The sequence below is a fragment of the Tympanuchus pallidicinctus genome, unplaced genomic scaffold, assembly GCF_026119805.1.
Source record: "Tympanuchus pallidicinctus isolate F22 unplaced genomic scaffold, pur_lepc_1.0 scaffold1, whole genome shotgun sequence".
In the NCBI taxonomy this organism is placed as follows: domain Eukaryota; kingdom Metazoa; phylum Chordata; class Aves; order Galliformes; family Phasianidae; genus Tympanuchus; species Tympanuchus pallidicinctus.
In genome coordinates, this window is record NW_026294618.1 from 30,223,179 (window position 1) to 30,246,863 (window position 23,685).

The following is a 23,685-nucleotide window of genomic DNA, read 5'->3' on the forward strand; positions in this document are numbered from 1 at the left end:
TATTAGTTAAAGGAAACCAGAAAGTTTTCTTAGCATTAGTACTCAGGGCATTAATACAGGATGATCTACTGATTGGATGAACCAGTGGCTCCACAGAGCAGGGAAAGCATGACTACATACACCTGAGCATATGGCTGTGATGGACTTGTTGGGTTACATTTTAGGAAGATGTAACTGCAGGAGAAATAGGTACTGAAACAGTTGTGAAACTGCAGCAAGTGTGAAGAAGTGTAACCATACATATATTGCAGATTTGGAATACATCTCTATATGAGTAATTGTCTGTACACACACGTGTGTGTGTGTATATATATATATATAAAAGCTATACATAGACTATATATATCTTCTGGCATTCTCTTATTACAAATGGAGTAACTTAAAAGACCTTGAGGTCACTCCAAGTTGACCCCTGATGCGTGCATCACCAATTCTCATAGCTGCCAGTTCTTGCCTCCCATTCACTTTCTCTCCAGCTGAGACAGTGATGGAGCACAGAGGTGATGGCAGTCCATTGCAGTGTGATAGGAAATGGGTTCACCTAAAATCCTGCTGAGCACTCACTGCAACACAGCACAAGTTGCAGGGTCTCTGACCCTTCTTTTTTTGCACTCTGTGTCATGCTACTGCTTACACAAGAGATGTATTGTAAAATGATTTGCAACTGGTTTTGCCAAGATCTTCCTCGATCTGCATGAGATTGAGATGAAATCAGTCTTAGAGAGTTAAAAATATTCTTGATAAAGATGACCCAAACATTTGGAATTCAGAAGACTCCTTTGCATTTAAAATATTGCTTTTATATATATATGCATATATACATATGCATTCATATTTTAAAATAGAACTCATAGCACACTTAAACTACTTCTTCATAAAGCAATTAGTGGTAACCCTTTACGCAGTTTGCCTTTTTAGGGTGGGATTATTACAACAGAAGGACAGAAAATACACAGGCAGTTATTTTATGAGAACTTTAAAAGCATGAATACTGAAGGTTCAGGTATTCTTAGTCTCAGCAGACTTCATTTCAGCACACAGTTCACTCTACAACTGTATCATTTCGGTGTAAGAAACCCACAGAGAACATGAAATAAGATGCTGAACTCAAACGTATCTCCCAGAGTAACCACACTGAAGGTTAAACAATGGCATGGAATTAAATACTACCTACAGTAATAAAAAGCTCAACTCTAACTCTCAGCCACTACTTACACCCTGTAAAGTTGTTCAATGGAATCTGTAGGCGTTTTATGTATTATATGGACAAGGCAGGGCCATACTGTACTGAAGATAGTTTTATATCTAAAATTAAACTGCTATTGGCAAAGACATGTAAACAGTAAATGAAGAGGCAATTTCTTGGGTGCACTGCTGTACTAAATCTTTGCAAGAGGAATTCTATGTAGAAGCATTTTTCCCCAGCTGGAGGATTAAAATGCATACGTACAACTTATTTATCAGAAAAAAAAAAAAAAAATCAATTACCATTTCTACAACTTTGTCTAATTAGTTTGTTCTCTTACATATTTTAAGTGAGGAAGAGCCTCCAAATTGACCGTGAATAAGGAATTGCTGTTTGCAAAAGTTCAAATTGTAATTGAAAGGTTTTCTAGCGGCTTTGCATTAATAAGTATGCCCAGAAGGTTGTACATCAGGAGAACCTGGCATTTCATTTCATTCATGAGCTTAATAAGCACTGACATTTCATGTTGGAAATGGACACATTTTACAAGTCCACTGACATGAGAGTATAAAGCTTTATGTGGAAATATTTGTAACCAAACTGACTGAAGAAGATAACTAACAAAGGAAAAAGTATGCAGCTAAAACAATCCGCAATCAGAGTAAAAAGTCTCCATATGGACAGCTGTGCTGATGTACATACTAGGTGGAACGGTACAGCAAAGAGCTGAATTCAAATTTACATGTTTTCTGCATATTGAAATGCCACAAATTTCCTGAATGCAGGAATGTTATATACAAACAAACAGGTAAAGTGCTGAATTTGAGTTTGAGGTCTTCCATTTTTAACTGAGGCTCAAATAAGATGAGGATTAAGAGAACAACAGGGGAAGAGGATAGTTAACCTAACAGGTCACAATATCTTGTGGTACATAATTAATGACAAATTTTGCCTTTTTAATTTTTAGAGCTGTCATTCTATCTGTATGAAGCCTCCAGAAACCAGGTCTGGTGTTCAGTGAAAACAGAATTCCCTTTCCTCTGTCTTCTGAACCTGTTTCTTTTACAGTGAAGACATGCAAAAATTGCCCAAGGCTGCTGTAGCTACCATTTCTTGTAAGCCATGCTGCATTAAAATTCAGCAACATTTACTAGCCTCTAAAAATAATAAAAATATATCTTAAGTAAACTAAAGACTAAACTAAACTGAGATGTCTGAACTTGTATGGTATTTGCATTAATGAATTAAAAAGAGAAACAACTGAGAAGCAGTGAATTTGCAAATATAAATATGCTTTTACAAAGAAACAGAGTCAAATTTGAATAAAAAAAATCTTGCTTAAAACCATAGCTTCAAGTGGATTAACAGTTCTTATTCCAGTTGTTGATGGCTCTAAAGTTAAATTGGAAAAACTGAGTTGTGTTTTAAATAAGAAACCTAAAGCTTTAGAAACCAGGAATTGTGTAGAAGCAGACATCTAAATGCCACACGTACTGCTCCATGCCACTGACGTGATTTTGGAGCTCCTTAAATTGAGATCCCAAAGCTGGGAATACTATTTTTTATTTATTTTACTTTAGAATGATTAGAAACATATTCTGAAAAGTTATGCTACCTATCCTTCAGAATTGGAAGTATCCTCCAAACTCCTCTTCAATTCCTATGTTTCCCACTACTGTGCAATAAAAAAAAAAAGTAGAAGAACAAATTTTTGTAAGTCGTGGGACCTACATCAGACAAGTTTATTAGTTTGCAAAATGGTAAAAAGAGCACAGACGGCGCATGATATGTGTTCAAGTTGACCCAAGGACCTAAAAACAGAGAAGAAAAACATAAAATTAGAAAGTTTAACCTGAGATGATCTTAAAACTTTGTCATCAAATGAGTGCTTTTAGACTTGCAAAGAAAAACTAAAACACTGAAGACATTTTTTTTCATATTATGATTTGAAAAACACAGAATTAATGGAATGAAGGTCACAGTGAGGACTGTTTTATTCTTATGGTGCATCTTGGATATATACAATTTGATTTTATCATAGTTTTGCTATAGAAGAAGTAAGAGAGAGATGGAAGGTATCTAACTGAGAAGATCCAGATGGTTTTATTTTAAGTATGTGTTTCAATTTTAGTGACATGGATAATGATTTTGGACCAGATGATTTAGGGATGATTGTGCCTGTTAAAAGATCACTGTGGTTGGTGCAGCACAAAATAACCAGAGCACTGTTCTTTGGGAGTTTCAATGTCTACAAACAGTACGTAGTTGTTACCAGTTGCTGTGGTATACCAACCTGCACTCTCTAGGACTCTTCAGGATATCTGTAGTACTCTAAGTATTTAACTTACATAACTAAATTGTGAATATATGATGAGCAAATCTTAAGCCTGTCATATCTTAATATTGGCCAGCCGAAACTTTTGCATTCAGCCTCATCTTCTATTTACAGATAACTTTTTTGCTATTGTATACATTGTTTGAGAGGATTACACAGCTAGACCTACCTGTTCACTCCTCCACGCATCAGGCTAAAGCAGCACTTTCATGAAAAGCATTCTTGGCACATCTGAAGTTACAAGTGAAATGGCATCAAGAGAATCTGATGAGGGAGAATGTGAAAAAACATCTGTCAGTTTAATATCAAAGAAATCATGCAGGCAAAAACAGAAAAACATGCAAGGAAAAGAATTCTCACCTTGTATAAACAGCCATGTGAATTCCTGGCACAAAGTAGAGGTGAATTCCGGTACTCAAAATGCCTGGAGATGTTCTTGCAAGAAGTAATGGCATTTTCATTTCCATGACAATGTTGATTATGCCACATAGAGAGCAGTGCTAACCATAGACGGCCTACAGACAGCTGGGAATGAACCAGTGGCAGAAAGAATCTCCAAACATCCAGAAAACTGAGTTTTTCTAGAGATTGCTACAAAATAGTAGTGAGAGAGAAGGAGTGTACGACTGAATTAACTGCTGGGCAGGAGAAGAAAACCATAGGATGCCTCAAAACAGGGCTGCATAAAATATGAGAGCAATTACTAAAAGAAACATGCAGATGTGTAGCAACCGTCTACACATCGGTGTGGGTTTTTTTTTCTCTCAGGAAAAACACTGTGATACACTCTGCAGAGTCATCTTCACTGAAAGTGTTTCTTGAGGGTGATCCAGGTTGGTGAGATCGAGATTTGAGAATGACAAAAAAAGCTGAAGTAGTTTCATTTTCTCCAGTATTTCTGTAACAACATCTCTAGAAATAGTGCTTCCTCCACGATAGTCAGGACTTGTGGATTACCATTTACCTGGATTATATGAACTGCAAGTGGTTATTGTCAAAACAATTGCAATTTAAAAATCTTCATACTGTTTAGGAATAAAAGTATTTCACTACTGTCATTGCAGACTTCATGAACACCTTTATCTGTTTTTACCTTTATTTGCATTGTTTTACCGCTGGAATTTTCTTGGATTTTTAAATAACCACAAGTCTAACGCGCCTCTCTGAATAATCACATTGTGTTAGGTAGACTCATGAGAAGACTGGAAAGAAAGGGATAAGAATTTAACCATAGAGAAGAAGGAGAGATTAGTTGATTCCAGAGGAAGAACTGTAGAAGACATTGAACAGGTATCTTAGTAGAAAGGAGCAGTTTTGTTTGCACTATTCATAAATATTGAAAACCCAGATTTTGAAGGTGCTAGAGCGAAGAAAATCCTTTTTATAATTACCTAAAGTTTAAATCCCATCGCCAGGCAACTTTCCAATAAGAGGACTGGACATCTGTATGAAGGTTTTTCACTTAGTGTTACTAGGAAATTTCAAAATATGATTTGAACACATTAGGCTTACTTGAAATGTAGCTTTATATCTTCCTAATAGATCTAGGCTGCTTCAAAGGTTGCAGTAATTACTATCCTAGCTGGTCAAAAAGTTTCTCTAAATCTCACTGGCCTGCCTTTTACTGTCTACGGGCATCATCACCATGAGTACAGTATCACCTAAAAGAAGCCTCACTTCTGCTTCTAGATTATTCTTCCCACTGCCTGCCCACACCTGACTAATCCCATCCTTCATGTCTTAAAAGCTCTCACTGATTTAACTCCTTCCTGCTTTTGTTCTCCTTTCCCTAGATCTTGTATGGAGAACTTTGTGTGTGTGGCCTTGCAGATCTTTCTGCGAGCTGTGAAATAATTTTTTTTATATTCCTTTGCACAAAGACTTTGGGTGGACACAATTAAAGTGGTTAGAGTGGGTTTCAGTCACTCAGTGCTAAGGACTCTGTAGCAATGCATAGTCTTTAGCTATGCACAGGTGATAACTAGTGCAATTAAATCCATCTGCGAAACATAAAGCTGATAGAGACACAACAAAGAATAACAGACTATGCTATTACTGCAAGCCACCTCTTACCTTCATGATAAATGTGAGTAAATTTAAAGTTTTGTTAAGTTCTAAATGCCCATCATTTGTATTGTAGGCCAGGGAAATGGCTGGGAACAAATGCAGTAGAATTGCAGGCTGTCCAGCCTCATAGAGAAGGGTCTAAGTAGTTGTTGCTCTTTCACACCAGCAGTAGGTAAAAGTTTAAAGGTTGATAAGAAATGCAACTCTCAAATGAAATAGCCAGGCACAAAGTGGCAAAAAGTCTATACCTGCCAGTCATGTATTTTAATTGCCATATTACAGTTAGTATCATCAGTACTACTGATTTTCATAAAAATTATACAATAAATTTTGTTAAGCTTCCTTATCTATTTTTCCTATAAAATAAGCAACAGCCAGGAAAATAAAAGAATAGAGAGGTTGCTGCATACAGTACTGCCAAAAAGCTATAAAAAGAGAAAAAGTTTGAAAGAGTATTCACTATTTAAGTCTTCTAAGAACTCAGTAAATGTTCAGTGTCTCTCTTCTGTTAATGTTGTTTTGTGTACTAGAAGATTTTAAGCAAATATAATACAGCCATGTGTCACTGCTAATGTGGCATCCCACCTTTTTAGAGAAAGATTTTTTTTTTCTCCTGCTACTCATTTGCAGAAGTGATGATGAAGTTCCTACGTGCCAATGCTTATTTTAGACAGAATTTGTGCTTAACAAGGAGGAGCAAGATGGTAGCCCTTCTTTGGGGGAAGCTTTTTTTTTTTTTTTTACAGCTCTATGCAGTTTATTCTGCTTTGCAGATCGATAGGCTCCAAACCAAATGCAAAACAAATAATTTCTGAAAGTAGTGATTAAAAGTTTCTTTCCAAAAGATCCAAACCAAACTCACAGGACTCACAGAAGTGTAAGTTTTAAGTGAAAAATTAAATGCTGTGTGGGCACAGACAATAATGGCTTTAGGAGGAAGCATGAGCCTTTTCCTTTTTCCTCTCTCTCTCTCTGTTTTTTTTTTTTTTTTCCTTCCCAATGGATTTAAAAATATATATGAGAAAAACTTGTAAACAAAATCTGGATCTCTTCTAATAGCAAATTTTCTATTTGCACTATGCTTCCTAAAATTTCCTGATGTTTGCCTCATGGCATTGCTAGTCACCAAACCATGCAATGCAGTGTGTCTGAGGATGATTTAGAAGCACAGCATCTAGCTTTGACCTGAAAACTTTATGATAGCAAAGTGAAGGGTTCTCCTGCACTGCCACTTGGGAACAGTCGAGCAAGCTCTAACCTTGGAGCGAGAGGGAGGTTTGTCTCTTCCTCCCATCCAGTGAAAAGCACTCAGGCAGTAACTGGAAAACATTGTGGTAAACAAGCTCTTCACAATTCTTGAGGGAAAATAAAAGACCTAGGATCCTCAGCGTGTGCTGCTCTGCATTTCTGGTAGGTGAAATAGTCCTAACTGCTTTTCTCAAGTCACTGGGAGATGCTAGGCTACAAGGCTTTTCAGCTATTTAGCAAAATGTAGAACACACATGCTTTATTACAATGTCCCTGATCCCACGAGTGAATAGAATGAAAGTTCATAGGTCTTCTCCCTGCTATACTGTTAGCAGCAGCATTGTAAGACTTGTCAGTACACACTGAAAATTGTTGCTTTCAACACTTTTCATCACAAAGTTTCATGTCAGGAACATTTCACAGTTAATTCTTATAAGAAATGTTTTCCTAATCTTTAAGCTAATGATGGTTTGCTTTTCTTTCACTTCAAAACTCTTTGCATACAAGCAAATCTTTTACTCAGTGCTGCAATAAACCGGCAACATGCAGTGACGAAGAGTTGTGCTTGCTCATGGCATGTGATAAATCAGGTAGGGGAAAAAAACACAAAAGAATCTTCTGTGTGTGTGAGAATATGCTTTTCCAGCAGATGGTAATTCTCTGCATTTTGTGCAACAGAACTATAATGATTAAAAAGGTAACAGCAGCTAACTGGAGCTACCAGAGAAACTACCAGGTGCAGTAACATGACTGTGTACAACGCTGGGCTCTTCCCAGCGTGGCAGCTTTTATATTCTTCATTATTTAGATGCTCATCTAGGTACTCACTGCATCCAGAAAGTACAGTCCTACTGATTTTACACTAAATGGCCTCTCATGTTTCTGCTGCACAGGCCCCAGTGAATGATGCTGCCATCATGCAGCTGGGTGTTGCTGATTTCAGCAGTGCAATCACTGCCTCTTTGTCTTACAGGCTGATGCTGGGCAGGAGGGATAAAGGAGCCCCTTTGCAATTTCTGGGCATGCAGAATTGGTAAGAGCAGGCTTGGGAACAGGAGAGGGAGCAGACTGGTGAAGCTAGAGTGCAGTGGCAGCAGTTGTAGCTTTGCCAGTGAAGGCTGCTGCTACACCACGGTACCATGAAATGTCTCTCTTGTTTTTCCAAGCCATGATGATGATGGAGACTTTGGGATTACTGATATTCTGTGGCTCTAGAGAAAATTCTAATATATCTATGTCCTTGACCTGATGGTGTCTTTTAACTCGTTTCATCTGCAGGGTCATCACTTTCCCATAGCTGTGGGAAACATGGCTAACATATATTTTTCATTTTAAGGGTTGGATTATGCAGACTTTTCTCCATCCAGTTATAAGCGTACATACATTTTCTGATTCATTGTCTGGTTTTTCCTCATACCTCTGAATGCCATTAAAAACCCCTACAGAATGGAAAAGACTGAATAAACACATGGAAAAGAGTAATTTTTAAGAAGTATTTTCTTCAGATCTGCAGAAATGTAGTCTTTTTTGATACACAGTACTCCTTGCTTGGAATATATTATTTCATTATATTCTTGTATCTATCATCCAGGTTTGTCTAGTGAAACCACAGTAATTTACCTTCTGTGTTTTAAATGCTGTAATAGTTCTTGTTTGTGTTACCTGGGATTGGCTTTATTTTTATTTTTTTTTTTCCAATATTTTTTTTTGCTCTGTCAGTTTGAAATTCTACCACAAATCCTGCCTTATTTTCTTATGCTTCAGCATTTGTGGTTTATTTTTTCCTTGTTTCATGTTTGTTTCAGAAATGCAAAGTATGATTTTTCTCTTTGATGGCACAGAAATATTTGTGTCACAACTGAAAGTGTTAAAAGAAAGTTAAAAGAATATTTCCTGTAGCTACATGTGACTGTATGTTTAATAACAATTTTCTCCTACTCCTTCTTGTGGAAAGGTCTATTGCATCTTACCTTGTCCAGAGAGACTGTCTCTATCAGCTTCCTTGAAAGGTGGTTCTGTTACTCCAAGCAGTTCTTTCTTCATCTCAGCTTCAGTATGCTCATCTGTGGCTTGCAGGAAAGTAGGTAGGGTAAAACTACCTGTGGTATAAATTGCCAATGTGATAACCTGCTCTGTTGGAGACTCATTGTCATCGGTGATTAAGTCCTTGCTCTCTGACTCGTCTGCTGGAGGAGGCAGGTAGGAATCATCTGGCTTTGGAGGACTGTCTGTGCTAACCAGAGCACTGAAAGGCACTGTGAATCTTTGGTAATCAGTAGTGATATCTTCTGTGTCTGGAGATTTGTCGTGAGGTGGTTCTCTGGAGGGTTTGGTAGGGAATGCGGGTTCAGATGTAATAAAATTACTATCAAAGTCTTCAGGTCCACCAATCTCTCTGCTGAGATCAGAGATTCCAGTTGTAAATTCATCAACAAAGAAGCCTCTGGTTTGGTCCACCGTTGCTGGGCTGGGATAAACCAGTGGGAGTTCTGCGCTTATGGTGTCATCCTAAGAAAGAATTTCAGAGGGAAGCAGATTTTAAAGGTGGTTTTCATTATTGTTTAACTTTCACTGCTAAAATAGCCAATAATCTTTAGTCACGGGAATCTAGTTCAGCATGAAGTCATGGGATACACCAAAGGTCTGACATATGCATGTGATCCCAACCGCACTGCCTGGCATTTTAAATGCAGTCAAAGAAAGATGACGTTTTCTCTCCCTGTCAATTGTTCTCCTCTCTCTGAGGTGCACTACTGAACTGGTGAGCAGTTGTTTATTTTTAATTAAAACTGGAAAATGCACTCAAGTGGTAATATTCACCTGTGAATGAAACCGTATCTCTTCTTGCACTGCATCACCACAGCACTCATTGTTATAGCATGCATAAAAGGCAGATATATATTTTTGCAAAAGAGCATTTTACTGTATATTTACAAGCGCTTTCTTGGTACTTAATGTCATTTCTCATGAAGAAATAGATAAATAAAAGGGGTGGAATTAACTCACCAAATCAGGGCCTGCCAGAGGAATGGTGACCATGCCTTGGATGTCATTATCAAAATCACTTGGCGGTCGAATAGGTTCTGGGGAAAAAAAAGAAAACAATATTTCAGCAATAGCACACTGAAAACTCTTCTAAAACAGAGGAAAAATGTATTAAAACTACTCTCCATAAAAAATAATGGTTTTTAAAAGTCCATGTTAAGAATACAGAGGCATACATTTCAAATTACACTGGTATTTATGAAGAAAGAAGGAGATTTATATACAGTATTTTGTATTCTTTGTTTAGTATGAATGGGATAGGGCTGCAGAGAACTGAACTGGGCATAGCTGGATGAATGATTAAAATCAGCTGAACCACTCAGTTACACTCACATGGGTTACGATGATTCATCACACTGTGCTGTTCATTAAGACCAAATTGCTTTCAGTTTTACCAGGAGCCCACACCATTGCTACTCAGTGTTTTGGCTTTAGCACTGCCTTAACCCTCTCAGAGGAGCTCTTCGAGCACACGTACATGCATGTTGCTTTTCTAAAACTGTTTATTAAACATAACTAGAGGGAAAAAATTGATTAAAAATAAACACTATTTAAGTGTTCTATATCCATGAAAATTTGGATTGGCATCTTTAATCTATATTAAAATAAATTTTAATATTATAGAAAATATTAATTCATCTACATATTTTTTTTAGAGGGAAGAAAATTCTGTTGCCTGTAAATGAAACAGTATAGCTATGAGATTGTTTGTGTTTTAATGTCATTTTGACAAGCATACGTATGAGGAACACTGTAATGTTATTTCCCTGATTTTAACTCACCTCCCCAATGCTAGGGCTTTTCTAGCTTTGAAAAAATTGCTGATGGACTGTAAGGGGGTATTCATTAGCTGTAGTACTATATTAGATGCAGTCCTTCAGCTAGGGCTATTCTCACCCATCTTTATTAGTACTCTAAATTTGTATTCCACTTTCGTTAAATCTTAAACTTGTATTCACCTTTGCCCTTTAAGGTATCTGTCCCTCTCTGTTTCTCCATCAGGAGGTTATGGGGCTTGCTTGCAATAGAAGTTTAGCTGTTAGAATGCTAAATTCAGGTTAGAGAAATGCCTTACTTTTTATCTTATTAAAGAAAGGTGTTTGTCCACACTGGGAATTCAGAATGAGTTAGTGAATATTCAGGCTATTTTACTTTTTCTTCTCTGGTTTGCCGTAGTGTGCGAAATATTCAGATTTTATAAACCAATGGAAACAGACCTGCAAATCTGATTGGAAGTCCGACTATTTAAACACAGAGGTGTATTTTGTTACAAACTTTGATCTGTGCATCCTTTAACTATTTTGCAACCCTTAGGAGACGTAGGTACATCATATGAAAATGACCTTGAACAAAGCTAAGGACACTGTATTGAAATTACATAAATTTGCAAGGCAAGGTTCAGACTTGTGCCCAGTATTGGCCTGCCTACTGACCGTCAGTAAACCGAAGTGTCCCAAGGTCCACTGGTAGGGACCTGTCTTCATGGAGTGCTGTAGCAACCAGCTGCTGAAGGTCCGTTACTGTGAGTTTGGTTGCTGATATTTCCCTCTCTTCCTTTGCAGAGAGTGGTGCTTTTTCATTTTCAACCTTATTTGATCCAATAGTTGAGATGTCATCTGCAGTGCTTTTGATTTCTGAGCCATCTCTCTCAAAGTTTACCATGTATCGCGCTATAGTGCTGCTTGACCTGCAAAGGGAAGATGCAAAAGCGTCCAGTGCAGCAAAATCAGTTACTGCCTGAAGGCTGATCTTACAAAGAAGCAAAATAAAAAAGTTCATGCAACCACAGCATATTCTCTACTGTAAAAATAACACAAATATGTTGCTTTCTAATGACACTGCAGTCTTCAAATTACTTTTACCATGCCTAAACCTTTTCTCCTTCTGTTCATACTTTTAAATTAGACTTCATATATTGAATGAAATTATAAAAATATTCTAACATAATCCAGTTTAAGATGACTACTCAGAAACCTGTGGAGCTTATAATATTGCTTGACACAGTTCATTTTTGATTTAAACAATCATAAATCCATGCTGGCAGTTACAAGAAGCAATAATCACCTACTAATCATACAGAAACATACCAAAAGGAATTTAAAAGTTCATAAAACCACAGGTAAGAAAAAATCCTATGAGATCTGGGGCTTTTTCTTTCTTTCTTTCTTTCTTATTTATTTATTTATTTTTAATGAAACAAGTCAGGAAAGTTAGCTTATTTGGCAAGAAGGTAATATTTCACAATGGGAAACAGCCTTTCAAAATTCAAATGAGTATTGCTTCTTACTTGCTTAACAGAAGACTTGAATCTTCCAAATTATTGATACATCACCTTTCAGAAATTGTAAATTCACATAATTAACATGAAAAAGAATGAGTAAAACATTTGTTGTTTTCTATAATATCAAATATTTGGAAAGAAAGGAAGTACACCTTATCTAGTATACGCTATGTATTTTTGTTTATGTGATGTTGCAAGAATCTGGGAAAAGAAGTAGAAAACTCTTCCATTTAAACTAGCAGTAAAAGAGAAATTCTAGGATCTGCCAAAAATATTATTCCCCAGCAGCACTTCTAAGCCAAAAAAAGCACCCATAGTTGTATTACAAGTCCATATCTCCCTGTATTTTATTAATCTAGTAACTGGTCTCTTTGCCACAATATTTGCCATGACAACACAGGTAACTAAGAAAATCCTGCATACTTACTGAAGATAACATTTGTATGGAAACACACAGATGATCAAAACTGAAAATTTAATAGGCAGTTTTTGTTGGTTTTTTTTTTAAAGTTTATGACTGATAAAGATGTTTTATCATCTGAATGTAAATTTTCCTATGTCATGCGATTTCCTTTCCTTGAGAGACATCCTGACAAGCTTGATTGTATGAACCTTGCAGATGAAAATGAAATCTGTCCCTGCTGCATTATGTCAGAAATTCTGTACTTGGACAGAACGCAAATCAATTCACTTGGTCACAAGATAAATACTATTTATTGATTTGTCTTAATTTCTTAGACTATAAAATGAACAAGCTTCATTATGAATTAGAGGCAAATTACCCATCTTTCTCCTTCTTCTGCCTTCATTTCATCGCAGAAAAAAAAGAGTACCATAGAGGATTGCAAACGAAAAAGAAACAAAGAGTTATATATACTGGTAAATCAATCAGTTTTACATCAAAAATATCTGCTAACAATTTATCTTCTATGCATTACCTATGATTTTTATTTCTGTGTGAAAATGACAGCCTGTTCTCCATCATTGCTCTTTTTTCCTTCAGAGTAGTGCAAATCATCGTGTTTTGAGTGGAAAAACAGGAATTTTACTTTATCTTGACAGTCTGAAATATTTGAAATAGCTTTCCTATTTTTCACTACCAATGGTGCAATTTGAGCATTGCTGATCATTTCTTTACAAAAGCAATGAACACCTTTGACAGTAGAAGCAACTGTTACTGTGCACATTATACCTACTCTCATCTTAGTCACAGGGGTAATGATCTATTAATCACTTTGAAGGAGATGCCTATGTTGACGTTCTTGTCGTTATCTCCCTTGATGAATTCTCTGGCACATCACTAATGCTATCTTTTTGTATTGCCTTGTGGAAAATGCTGTGAATAAATGTGGTGATACGGTCAAAGGAGAATGGATGCCCCGTTCAAGGCCAGATTGGATGGGGCCCTGAGCAGCCTGGTCTAGTATTAAATGGGGAGGCTGGTGGCCCTGCATGTGGCAGGGGGGTTGGAGCTTTGTGATCCTTGAGGTCCCTTCCAACCCTGGTGATTCTGTGATTCTGTGGACAGCAACATACCTAAGGTCTGTTTTTGTAGACCTAGCTAAGTCAATCACTAATTGATGGGCAGCTCTGGTCATTCACATTGATGAATATACCTGCTTATCAGCTACAGAAAGCTAAGAATGCGATACTAAGCAGAAGTAGATTACAGATCTCTTTGAGTCTCAACTGAGATTACTTGTAAGTTGTATCTGTAAGATGCTATTGCAGATATTTACTTGTTATGCAGTAGCCAGCTTTTTCTTTTCTTACTTTAATTATCAAAATGATATGCAAGTCATTTTCACTTTTGTTTGCTCTTTTCTCTCCTATTTACAAGCAATTTTATAAGCAAAAAGCTAGGAATCATAGAATCACAGAGTGGCCTGTGTTGAAAAGGACCATAATTATAATCTAGCTTCAATCCCCCCCTGCCATGCACAGAGTCACCGCCATGCACAGAGTCACCTCCATGCACAGAGGATGCCCATAGCCAGTCTGGAAAAAGAATGCTTTTCTAAAATTTCATTTTGATACAGATGTTTTTCATTATGTATTTCAAGTTGAATGTTCCTAATGCTGTGCCGTAAGACCACAAATTTCTGTCTCTTCCTTCTCTTTTAATTTCAATTTTATGTTATTTACTGCTGTTAGCAATTTGGTTTTCCCTTTACTCTTTACATAATGTATTTTTATCTATTGAAGCACAATTGAAGTTTTTGGAAGGAACTGTATTTCTCTATTGGAAAAAAACTAACACGGCAGCTTGTATCAGCAGTAAACATGGAAAGAAGCTAAAACTAATAGAACTGGCAAGACAGAACAGGAATCTAATCAAAGGAATTTTTTTACATACCTGGCAGAAACCTATTTGAAAATTTTGTGTGTGAACCTGTGTCCTCATGCAACTTTCTCTTTCCAAAGAAGCTTCACTTTGACCGTGAAGAGCGCAAGACCCACATACAAAGTGTAGCCATCTAAATTATCCTACCTTTAACTCTCCTTGTCATTTAAGAAAGTCCTTAATGGATAATTTCAGAGCATTTATTTTACTTCACCTATAGTAGGATTTCTCAGATAATTAAAGCTACTTCTTAATAATTTGAAAGCTTGTAGTCTCACTTGGAATGTATTTGCACTTCTCTCCATATTGTTGCTTTATTGCTCCCAGAGAACTATTTTCTATTTATTGAAACACATATTCCACTATCAATAAGCCTCTCCATGTGAAGAAAAGAAGGGAGAGTAGAATCCTAGTAGCCAATAGAAAAATGAACCCCATTTTCTTACTTACTTAAATCCCAATACGTGGATTTCTTTAAATCCTGGAAGTTTCTCAAATATTTTTTGCATCTATAGAAAAACATAAACTCATTAATTCAGTGTAACTGTTATGGCTAAAAAGCAAAGCCACAGGTTGTATACCTAGACTATATTTTTCATGTTTCAGAGAGGGCTTTAGGAAACAACTTTAACTGCCCTTTTTGTGCAACTGTCATTGCTCAACTGTAACAAAATCTTTGCTGTCTGCTTTACCTGTTAATAGGCAAAATAAGTTCAAAATAAATGTTATCTCTGTATACATTTTTTCAGATTAGAATTTTTCTCAGCATCTCAGTAATCGACGGTATTTTGAGCTATAGCTAACTGATAAATGCAGATTTATCTGCCAAAATATCTATTTTATGTACATCTTTTTTGGAAGAGAAGAGGGATTCTTTTTAAAAAGCACAGTTCCTTTCTGATTCAATTTCTGGTCCTGCCATGGTACAGGCAGCACATCATCTCAGCATTTCTTCTGCTAGTAAGGAAAAGAATGGAGGTAACTACTTGATCTAACAGTAAAAATGATGTAGAAGTAGTAATTATGTAATTATGTAAACAAGAATATCTCCTTTGTGAAATTCTTTGGAGAAAAGTGCATCAGCTATGTTTCATGCTACTGGACTACAAATCATTATCTTGTCAACATTTCATGTCAAGAACAGCTATGGACATTACAAAGAGATCAGATAAAATTTCACAACAACGGAAAATAGCTTACTAATCAAGAAACATTTTATTTTTCCCTCCCATATCCACTTCCTCATATTCTACTTATTCTATGACATAGGAATACTTTAAAATTAATTAAATGTAAGTCATATTGCTGACTTGCACCATTGTGCAACACGTGTAATAAACAAAGTATGCAGGCAGTCCTATTTGAGGATAATACTGGAGAATCCAGTTTTTTATTGGTTCTGCAAACATGTTCTTCTGTTTTTCTACACATATCTGAAACTGAACAAGGATAGTGAAATATTTTGTACTGAGGAGCACTCACGAAACTGATGAGAAAGCTCATTTAATTTTACTAAGAAGAGCTTTTGGGAACATCATCATTAATTGCTATCTCTAAAAATGATAGTTGAACATTACATTATCATTATTAATTATATGAAGACACTGCAGATGTTCTAGTTCTTAGAGAAATTATGGTAATGAACAACAAAAATGACTGAAAGTCCTTTGAAAAATAGTTCAGAACAGAGTAGCTAATTACTTTTAACATTTATATTACATTTTTCATTACGTTTATTGCAGAAATTAAATTATGATAAGTAATATTGTCCATGAATTCCTGATTAATCCCACATGATATTCCTAAAGTTACAGATGGAACAACATTCTTCTCATCAGTTATGAGGTTTCGCTGATGACCAAGATGATTGCTTGTTAGCTTGGCAGCTGGACAGATGGCCTAAACAATGGGAAGAGATGGTAATATCTGATTGGAAACTGAAGGTCTTGAGAATATTGTCTCCTTTAAATGAGAATGGCTTACTCTAGTCTTTTTTCATGGTGGAAGTAGCTTCATGATATGAATCTATACAAGGTATAAAACCAAGATTTCAGTGTTCACTAAGCCTCCTTACCTGTAGTTGAAATTTGGCAGCTAATTGTTGATACTGTGGGGAGTTGGGATCGCTAAGTTCAGCTGTGTATTCCTGATCCGTGAGAGTGACACTGAATTCTACCATTTGTTCTGCAGGAAGTTCTGGGACTGTATTTGTTCCTAGTTCCTAAAAGAGGAGAGAAAAAAAAAAAAAAGGAGAAATAAAGGCGAGTGATCATTTTCCCCCTACATTTCAACACTTAATAGATAGATGAGTTCCTTTTTAAACCCATGCCCCAAAAAGCTTTCTGAACCAGACCCTACAAATGGTGACAGTTCACAGCCACTTGATTTTATTCTTCTGTCTTTGCAAATAAGTTTTTATTACTGTGACTTGAGAGCTACCTTTTACATTCTCTTGTATTCATAGAAGAAAATGAAGCAAATCAAACCATTTTTTTGCAGTTTTCAATTCTTGTTTCCAATGTTATTAAAGTGGTATGGCTTGCCACTTTGGAGGATGGTTCTTGACCTCAGGAAAAGGAACAAGTAAATGATAAAACCTGTTGGTATCCTACCTTCAGAATACATTAGTTAATAATAGAAAAACTGCGAATGTGTCTTTTACAGTTTCATGTTCAGACACTCGTATTTGTTTTCCCAAACAAAGTAGAACAAAGTAGAATTGGCTCTACTCATGTGACACCTTTCCTGTGCAGATGACTTTACTACTATTAAAAGTACTCTTATTTAATTTATTAATTCCCAGTACTGTTAATAGTTTTGGTCTCTGCTTAGTAGTTTTTCCCTTCCTTAACATTACTTTCCAAAAGCTGACAGTGGCTTGTGGAACGCACCCACTGTGGGTGCATTCAGAAAGATTTCCTAACTCATCCTAAATATAGTATAATTTTGCTAATTTCGAGGTTGAGAGAGATGTCTCAAAATTTTTTTCTCCAAAAGAGTGGTCAGATGCTGGAACTAGCTGCTCAGGGAGGTGGCTGAGTCACAGTCCTTGGAGATGTTCAAGAAATCTATAATGTTGTACTAAGGGACGTGATTTAGTGGGAAAATGTTGGTGGTAAGTGAATGATTGGACTATGATGGAGAAGATTGGAGATGATCTTGGAGATCTTTTCCAATCTTTGTGATTCTGTGATTCAAAGTATTGGAGCACAAGTGCCTATTGAAGTGATACAGAGATGTCACTCCGGAAACTTTACTGCACTGACTGCATATACGTGGCTTATTTATACTTATTAATAAGTTATATTCTGTAGTCTTTTAACGTTTTTTAATGTTTGAATTTGCTCTAGGATAATTCTACTCTTAGCCAAGCTTTTTATACCTTGTGTTAAAATAACAATAAGAGCAAGATGATGATTGTGGTGAAGCTGGTCCAAAAGAACAGAAAACATATCAGCCTGAATCCCATGCAGGGATGGGATTTCCATTTCTGCTGTAGGATGGGCTGGCATAAGGCTACTGAAGACATCTGGACCATATGTACACCTGGGTTTTGGTAGTTTTCAAGAATAAGTAGTAGAGGAATCATATAACTGCAATGTTTTCTCATTGGAAAGAATATTTTCTGCCCCAATTAATTCTCCATACTTAATTCTTCTAAGCCACTACTTGGGATGCCTCAGTTTTGAAGGAAAATATATTTTTCACTCTATATAAAAGATATGGCTCATCTGTTAAAGATTATTCTACAGTATAAACACAAGATCAAGGCAAACTTAATTTCTATAAATATATTGCTGCCTTGTGACTATTTTAGCCAGCACTTAGCATTTAAAAGGCTTCCCCCTTTTTTCTTGTCCCTCTTTTTCTGCTAGCTCAGTTCAAAAAGAAAAGGTGAATGAAAAGGCTGAATAGGAAAACAGGCTGAGAGTCTTCATCTCACCTTCACAGGAGTCTTGGTCTCGTTGACAATCTCATTGAGCAGTGTTCTGTTAGGTACCAGTGTGTAAGAAAGGGATACGCTGGGGGCACCTGGCAGGGTTCCGAATAAAATCATATGAGAATGGTTTGTGCATTAAGATGGACAAATCTTCCCCTTTCTCTATTGGTCATCTTGCTTTGAGATCTTTGTCTGCGTTATGGTGATTTTCCTTTCTGATTAATTTAAAGTAACAAGAAGCTTTGGCAGTTTTCCATTTGGAGGCAAAACTACCATGCTAGAATTTACAATCAATGATTCTGTCCTATTCAACCTTCCTATAAATGTGTGCAGGATGTTTCCTCCTTGAGCCAAATGCTCATATTTTTACAGATTTTTATAATTACATATATTTCTATCATTTTAAAGAATTCTGGTATGCAGCAGTGTTGATATGTCTAAATTAAGCAATTACTCAATGTAATGTCTTGGCTTCACTGTGACTTTCTGTCAGAAATAATATTCATTTTCTTCTGTTTGATTATTTTGGCCAAAAAAAATGCAGCAGCGAATGCTCTAAATGATACTTTACAACTGAAGAAAAATATGCTTCATTCACTATACATGAAACTAGCAAAATATAGTTTAGAAGATGCATTTAAAGACATTGAAAATGAATATATGAAAATAAATATATGATAAAAAATGCTACATTTGAATAGCAGACAAGCTGTACAAGAAACAAGAACTGCTTATTACATACTATTTTGCTAAGCTGCTTTTCTTGTACTTGACTGAACTTGCTGTGCTTCTACAGCATTTGTTCAGTTACAGCCTACTAAGATCATTGGTTTTAGCAATTCTATTTGATGGACAGGTACAGAGCAAGCAGATTTGACTTTACCTGTAGAAACAGAAGGAATGTCTTCCAGCTTTTTGCCACCTGTTTTGTCTGTGGTTATTTCATCTTTCCTATCAATCAGATAGAAATGAATGATTTAATTATCAGCATGCTTACAAGCAAATGTGAAGGTGTAACAAAATGTAGAAATGATATCTGCATTAGATGTAGTTAAATTAATGAAGTTATTTGCAGTGAAATATATGATGATGTGGTTAAACAGGGCTGCTTTATATTCAGCAGTTTATAGAAATGCTTGCCTACTTTCCTCTTCTTCTATCTCATATTTGCTCTTTCAATGAACAAAAGTACTGATCATATTATATTTCTCCTCCCAGTCCTGTGAGTCTGCTCACAAGCTTTCATAGTGATATTTTCCTGAGCAGTCAGAGAGAAGGATCACACAGGTGAATACAGTGCTGATTCTTCTCTAAGTCACTGAATAGTTGACCACTGGCAGAAGAGTGAACAAGACATCGTGAATTATCTAAACAAACAGATTATTTCCTTTGCTATATCTCATACTATCAGGATAGTTTTGTGAGTTCTCTAGCCTTAAAATATTTGAGTGAATGAAAATACCATGTTTTCAAGGACATTTCATGATTTGCTATGGGAAGAAGATGGGAGGACCTTTTGTTCTGCTATTAGCCTACACTAGAATATCATCAAACCACTACCAACTAATATAGTTTCAAATCAGATTCCTAGGTTAAGATTATTATAATTGTAAAAATATTTAGATTTGGATGTGGATATAATATCTGTCAGTTAATGTCTCCCATGATCCCTGTGGTAGATGGCTGAAAACTCAAGTATATGATGAGTATGGATTTTCTACCTTACAGGATTGTTTTTTGTACTGTCAGCAAAGTAGTATGTATGCACACATACAACAGGTACACTTTATTGTAGATGCATTAAAGATTTCTGCTGTTAAGGCTGTAGAATAGTTTCTACTCTTAAAAACAATATTTGTTATTTTGTACCTTTTAGAAACAGTTTCATAGATAAGAATGTTTTAAGTCACTCACTGAGATTTTTCTTTCATGTAAGCTGAGGTGAAGAATTTAATTTGTTTTGGGTTGTAAGTAGAGTGGGAAAAAAATATAAAAAGAGCATGAAAGTGAAAAGCCCCATCATGGAAACTGACAATGATAAATAGAATTCCTTTGCATAGAAATGGCTATCATTAAAGTAGAATATACAAGTGGAATGTATGTGAAAACTGGAAATGGAATGGAAAAAACTATGGCTCTGCAAATGTGTGGTATGACATTAACTGCGACAGCAAGAAGCTGTAGAATAGACAGAAAAGATGGCAGGGCTGCATTTTGACACAGGACCAGCCTAGGTGTTGAATAGCATAAATAAAACAGCATGGACAGCTCTGAATTTACCACATTCTCTGGTAATCCTGTGTGGTGAGAAATAAAATTTATGTTGTTTTCATAATGTCAAATAACTTGAGACTTATCCCTCTATCTGATATCTTACAGAAATACAGAACTTTTCCCCAAACTACCTAATAGTAAAAATGAAGTTCAACAATGCATAATCACAGCTACCTGCTTTTCCAGCTAAAATCTGAGTAATTTCATAGATTTTACCTCATCTTCTGAATTGTGCCTGGAGAAAACCATGCTGTTTATACAGAGCATAAGAACTCTGAAATAAGTCACTTCACTCACTGCCTTCCTGCTGCTGTTTGCACTACACTGAGTGAGAAGATCTCCCTTTGGACTTCCAGCAAAGTTTAATTAAGTCCTACATTATTGAAAATACATTTAATAGAAAGAAGAATACTCAAAGATCCCATGTTATAATAAGTAAAGATGCATAAGAACTCAGTATTCTTGAGACAGTACAATGTATGAATGGAAAATATTGTTTGCTATCTCTGAAAATCTAAGACTATTTGAGGGCAAAATAATACATTCATCAGAAAGTGTGGACAACGATATTTTTCATCTGTACTATGGTATATTTATATGAGAGAAAATTCAATGTTGCAACTTTAATCCTGCCATCTCTGACTTGCAATGATTGCCAGGAGCATTATCCTCTTCCAATATAGTTATCAGAGTAAATAGCATGCCATGTAAAAATACAGACAAAAGATAAAGCGAAAGAACGGAATTTTTTAACCATTTATCATGTAGCCTCCCAGATACACTTTTTTCAGCTCCCTGACTTTCCTTTTAAAAATTGTAGGAATTGTGTGCAATCTTTTGTCATGTTGCCCATGAATGTTATTCTAATGTAAGGCTGTGGCTTTGACATGGATTTGTGCTTGTAGTAGCCTAAGAAGACAGTCTTTGATTTAGATCTAAGTTGAACAGACAATGCGGGTATTCTCCTGCCTTAATTATTTGTGATGTAATTACTGTGTTCTGTAACATGGAGCACACACATCTCTCACAGCACTCACTAAATACAACACAGTGCTATCCATATATATGCTCACATCCACACATCAACGCATCTTTTTCAAGAATGGCAGTAACATTAAGTGCTGAGATTTTACTTGTGCTACTTACCTTTCCTGGAAGGTTCTATGTTTTACTCGCTGTGGAAAGATTAAGAAAAACAGCATTTTACTGGTGAGTGTATCCGATCATAGAGAAAAAGCCTGCTAGATCCTTTGTTTACTGTCCTTTTACTATTTTCTTCTAGTATATGCCCCCTCCTCTACCTGAGCAATACTTTGCCCTTCTATAAGCAGGTGGGGAAGTCTCCCTCCGTTTTTAAATAAATGTCAGTAATCCTTACCCGTTGGATTATTTCCAAGTGCTCTTGGGAATTGCTGAAGTTTTTGCCAATGTCGAATATGCAGAAGGTTTCCCTCTGGCAGGCAGTAACCCAGTTCTGATATTCAGAAGAATCGGGAATCCGATCCAGAAAAATACGAAAGGCTTCCCACACAGCTTCCTGGCAGACTGCGTAAGAAGAAAGGGGCTAGGGATGGATGTTTTGTACCAAAAAAAGTAAAGCTGAAAGTCTTTTTAATGTGATTTGGGATTTACACGTTTTACTGTGCTTAGTAAATAAGTCATCTTCTTGATATTTCTAGGTCTTTTAAGTATTTCTAAGTTGTCAGTCATTTGCCCTGTTGCTGAAGGATCCATTTGCTCTCAGTTAAGGACTGTTATTTTCCTTATTTTAAAAAACAGATTAATTGGGTCCAATATTATCAGCATGAATACAGGGCAAACACAAAGCACACTTTGTTCACCTCAAAGATACACGCACTGGAAGTTCCAGCAAACAAGGAAGTAGATTAATAATTTCTAGCAGTCTTCATACTGGAATAATAGAAATTTTAAGCATATACACTGGTTTCGTACACAACTAGGCTTAGAACAGGTTGAAGTGAAAATATATAAGATCTTAATATTGCTCATATATGTAAGAAAGTGTTAAATTATCTTTTTTTTTTTTTTTTTTTTTCATGCAGCATGCTGAAAATATTTGCTTATATTCTAAATTTCTGCTGCAGTCAGCCTTTTTGACATAAGTGATAAAGGCTTTCTGTAGCATATACATGCTTTATGTTTCTTTAAGCACCTCTGGAAAATCTGAATTACTTAGTATAGGTAAAATTCCTTTGGAAAGAACTCCACTTCCTTTCTTTCTACACAACATTATACACTCATATTCAGTATCAAAAATCTCTTCTGTGGTGGTTAATAGTCCAGTTAAATGCCAGGCTACCTCAAAGGATGTTACCAGGGATTGTGGCTGTGAGAACAGTAGCATTCTGCATCATCTGGAGAAATGAAAGTGAACACAAAGAAAACGTAACAATGGAAGAGGTTTGGAAAAGATGGTATTCATGGCTCTAAAGGAGTTATTGGATGCTAACTGATTTAATTACACGAGAGTATATAAAGCCTAATAGAGGAGGCTGATTCTGTAATTATTCCATTGAACATTACTCACATGTTATAAATCTACTAAGTATATTTGGCCTTGGTCTTGATTGTTGCCTTTTTTAAAGCTGTTTTCTACAAGTCAGAACTTTGTCAGGCATTTTAAGTAAAACTTATAAAAGATATGTTCTTGCTGCAAAGAACTTGCTCTCTTAAAATTTTGAGTGAGGTCTGCGACATGCATGAGTAAGAAAGGAAGGGGAGAAAGCACCAGTAGCTTAGATATAAAAAATCTGCTCAGAAATACTTCATAGGGTCTATTTTCCTTACTTTTCTTACCAAGGAGGTTCTAAGTATCTCCACAGAAGTGAGTTTTTGAGAGGCAGAGGATCACAGAATGGGTTGAAAGGGACCCCGAGGATCATGAAGCTCCAACCCACCTGCCACATGCAGGGCCACCAATTTCTACATTAAATACTAGACCAGG

The 23,685-nt window shown here is 36.1% G+C and overlaps 1 protein-coding gene across 1 annotated transcript in view; it reads right to left on the reverse strand.

Moving 5' to 3' along the window:
- IMPG1 (interphotoreceptor matrix proteoglycan 1) overlaps positions 1-23,685 on the reverse strand; it is a 52,809-nt gene that overhangs the window by 14,051 nt on the left and 15,073 nt on the right. Inside the window, exons 3-12 of the mRNA XM_052689338.1 lie at positions 22,099-22,265; positions 21,867-21,895; positions 19,330-19,397; positions 18,450-18,538; positions 16,581-16,727; positions 14,957-15,015; positions 12,945-12,965; positions 11,315-11,568; positions 9,843-9,919; positions 8,807-9,344 (exon numbers count right to left, since the gene is read on the reverse strand). Coding sequence (XP_052545298.1) covers positions 8,807-9,344; positions 9,843-9,919; positions 11,315-11,568; positions 12,945-12,965; positions 14,957-15,015; positions 16,581-16,727; positions 18,450-18,538; positions 19,330-19,397; positions 21,867-21,895; positions 22,099-22,265 — 1,449 coding nt within the window. The remainder of the gene's footprint in view (positions 1-8,806; positions 9,345-9,842; positions 9,920-11,314; positions 11,569-12,944; positions 12,966-14,956; positions 15,016-16,580; positions 16,728-18,449; positions 18,539-19,329; positions 19,398-21,866; positions 21,896-22,098; positions 22,266-23,685) is intronic.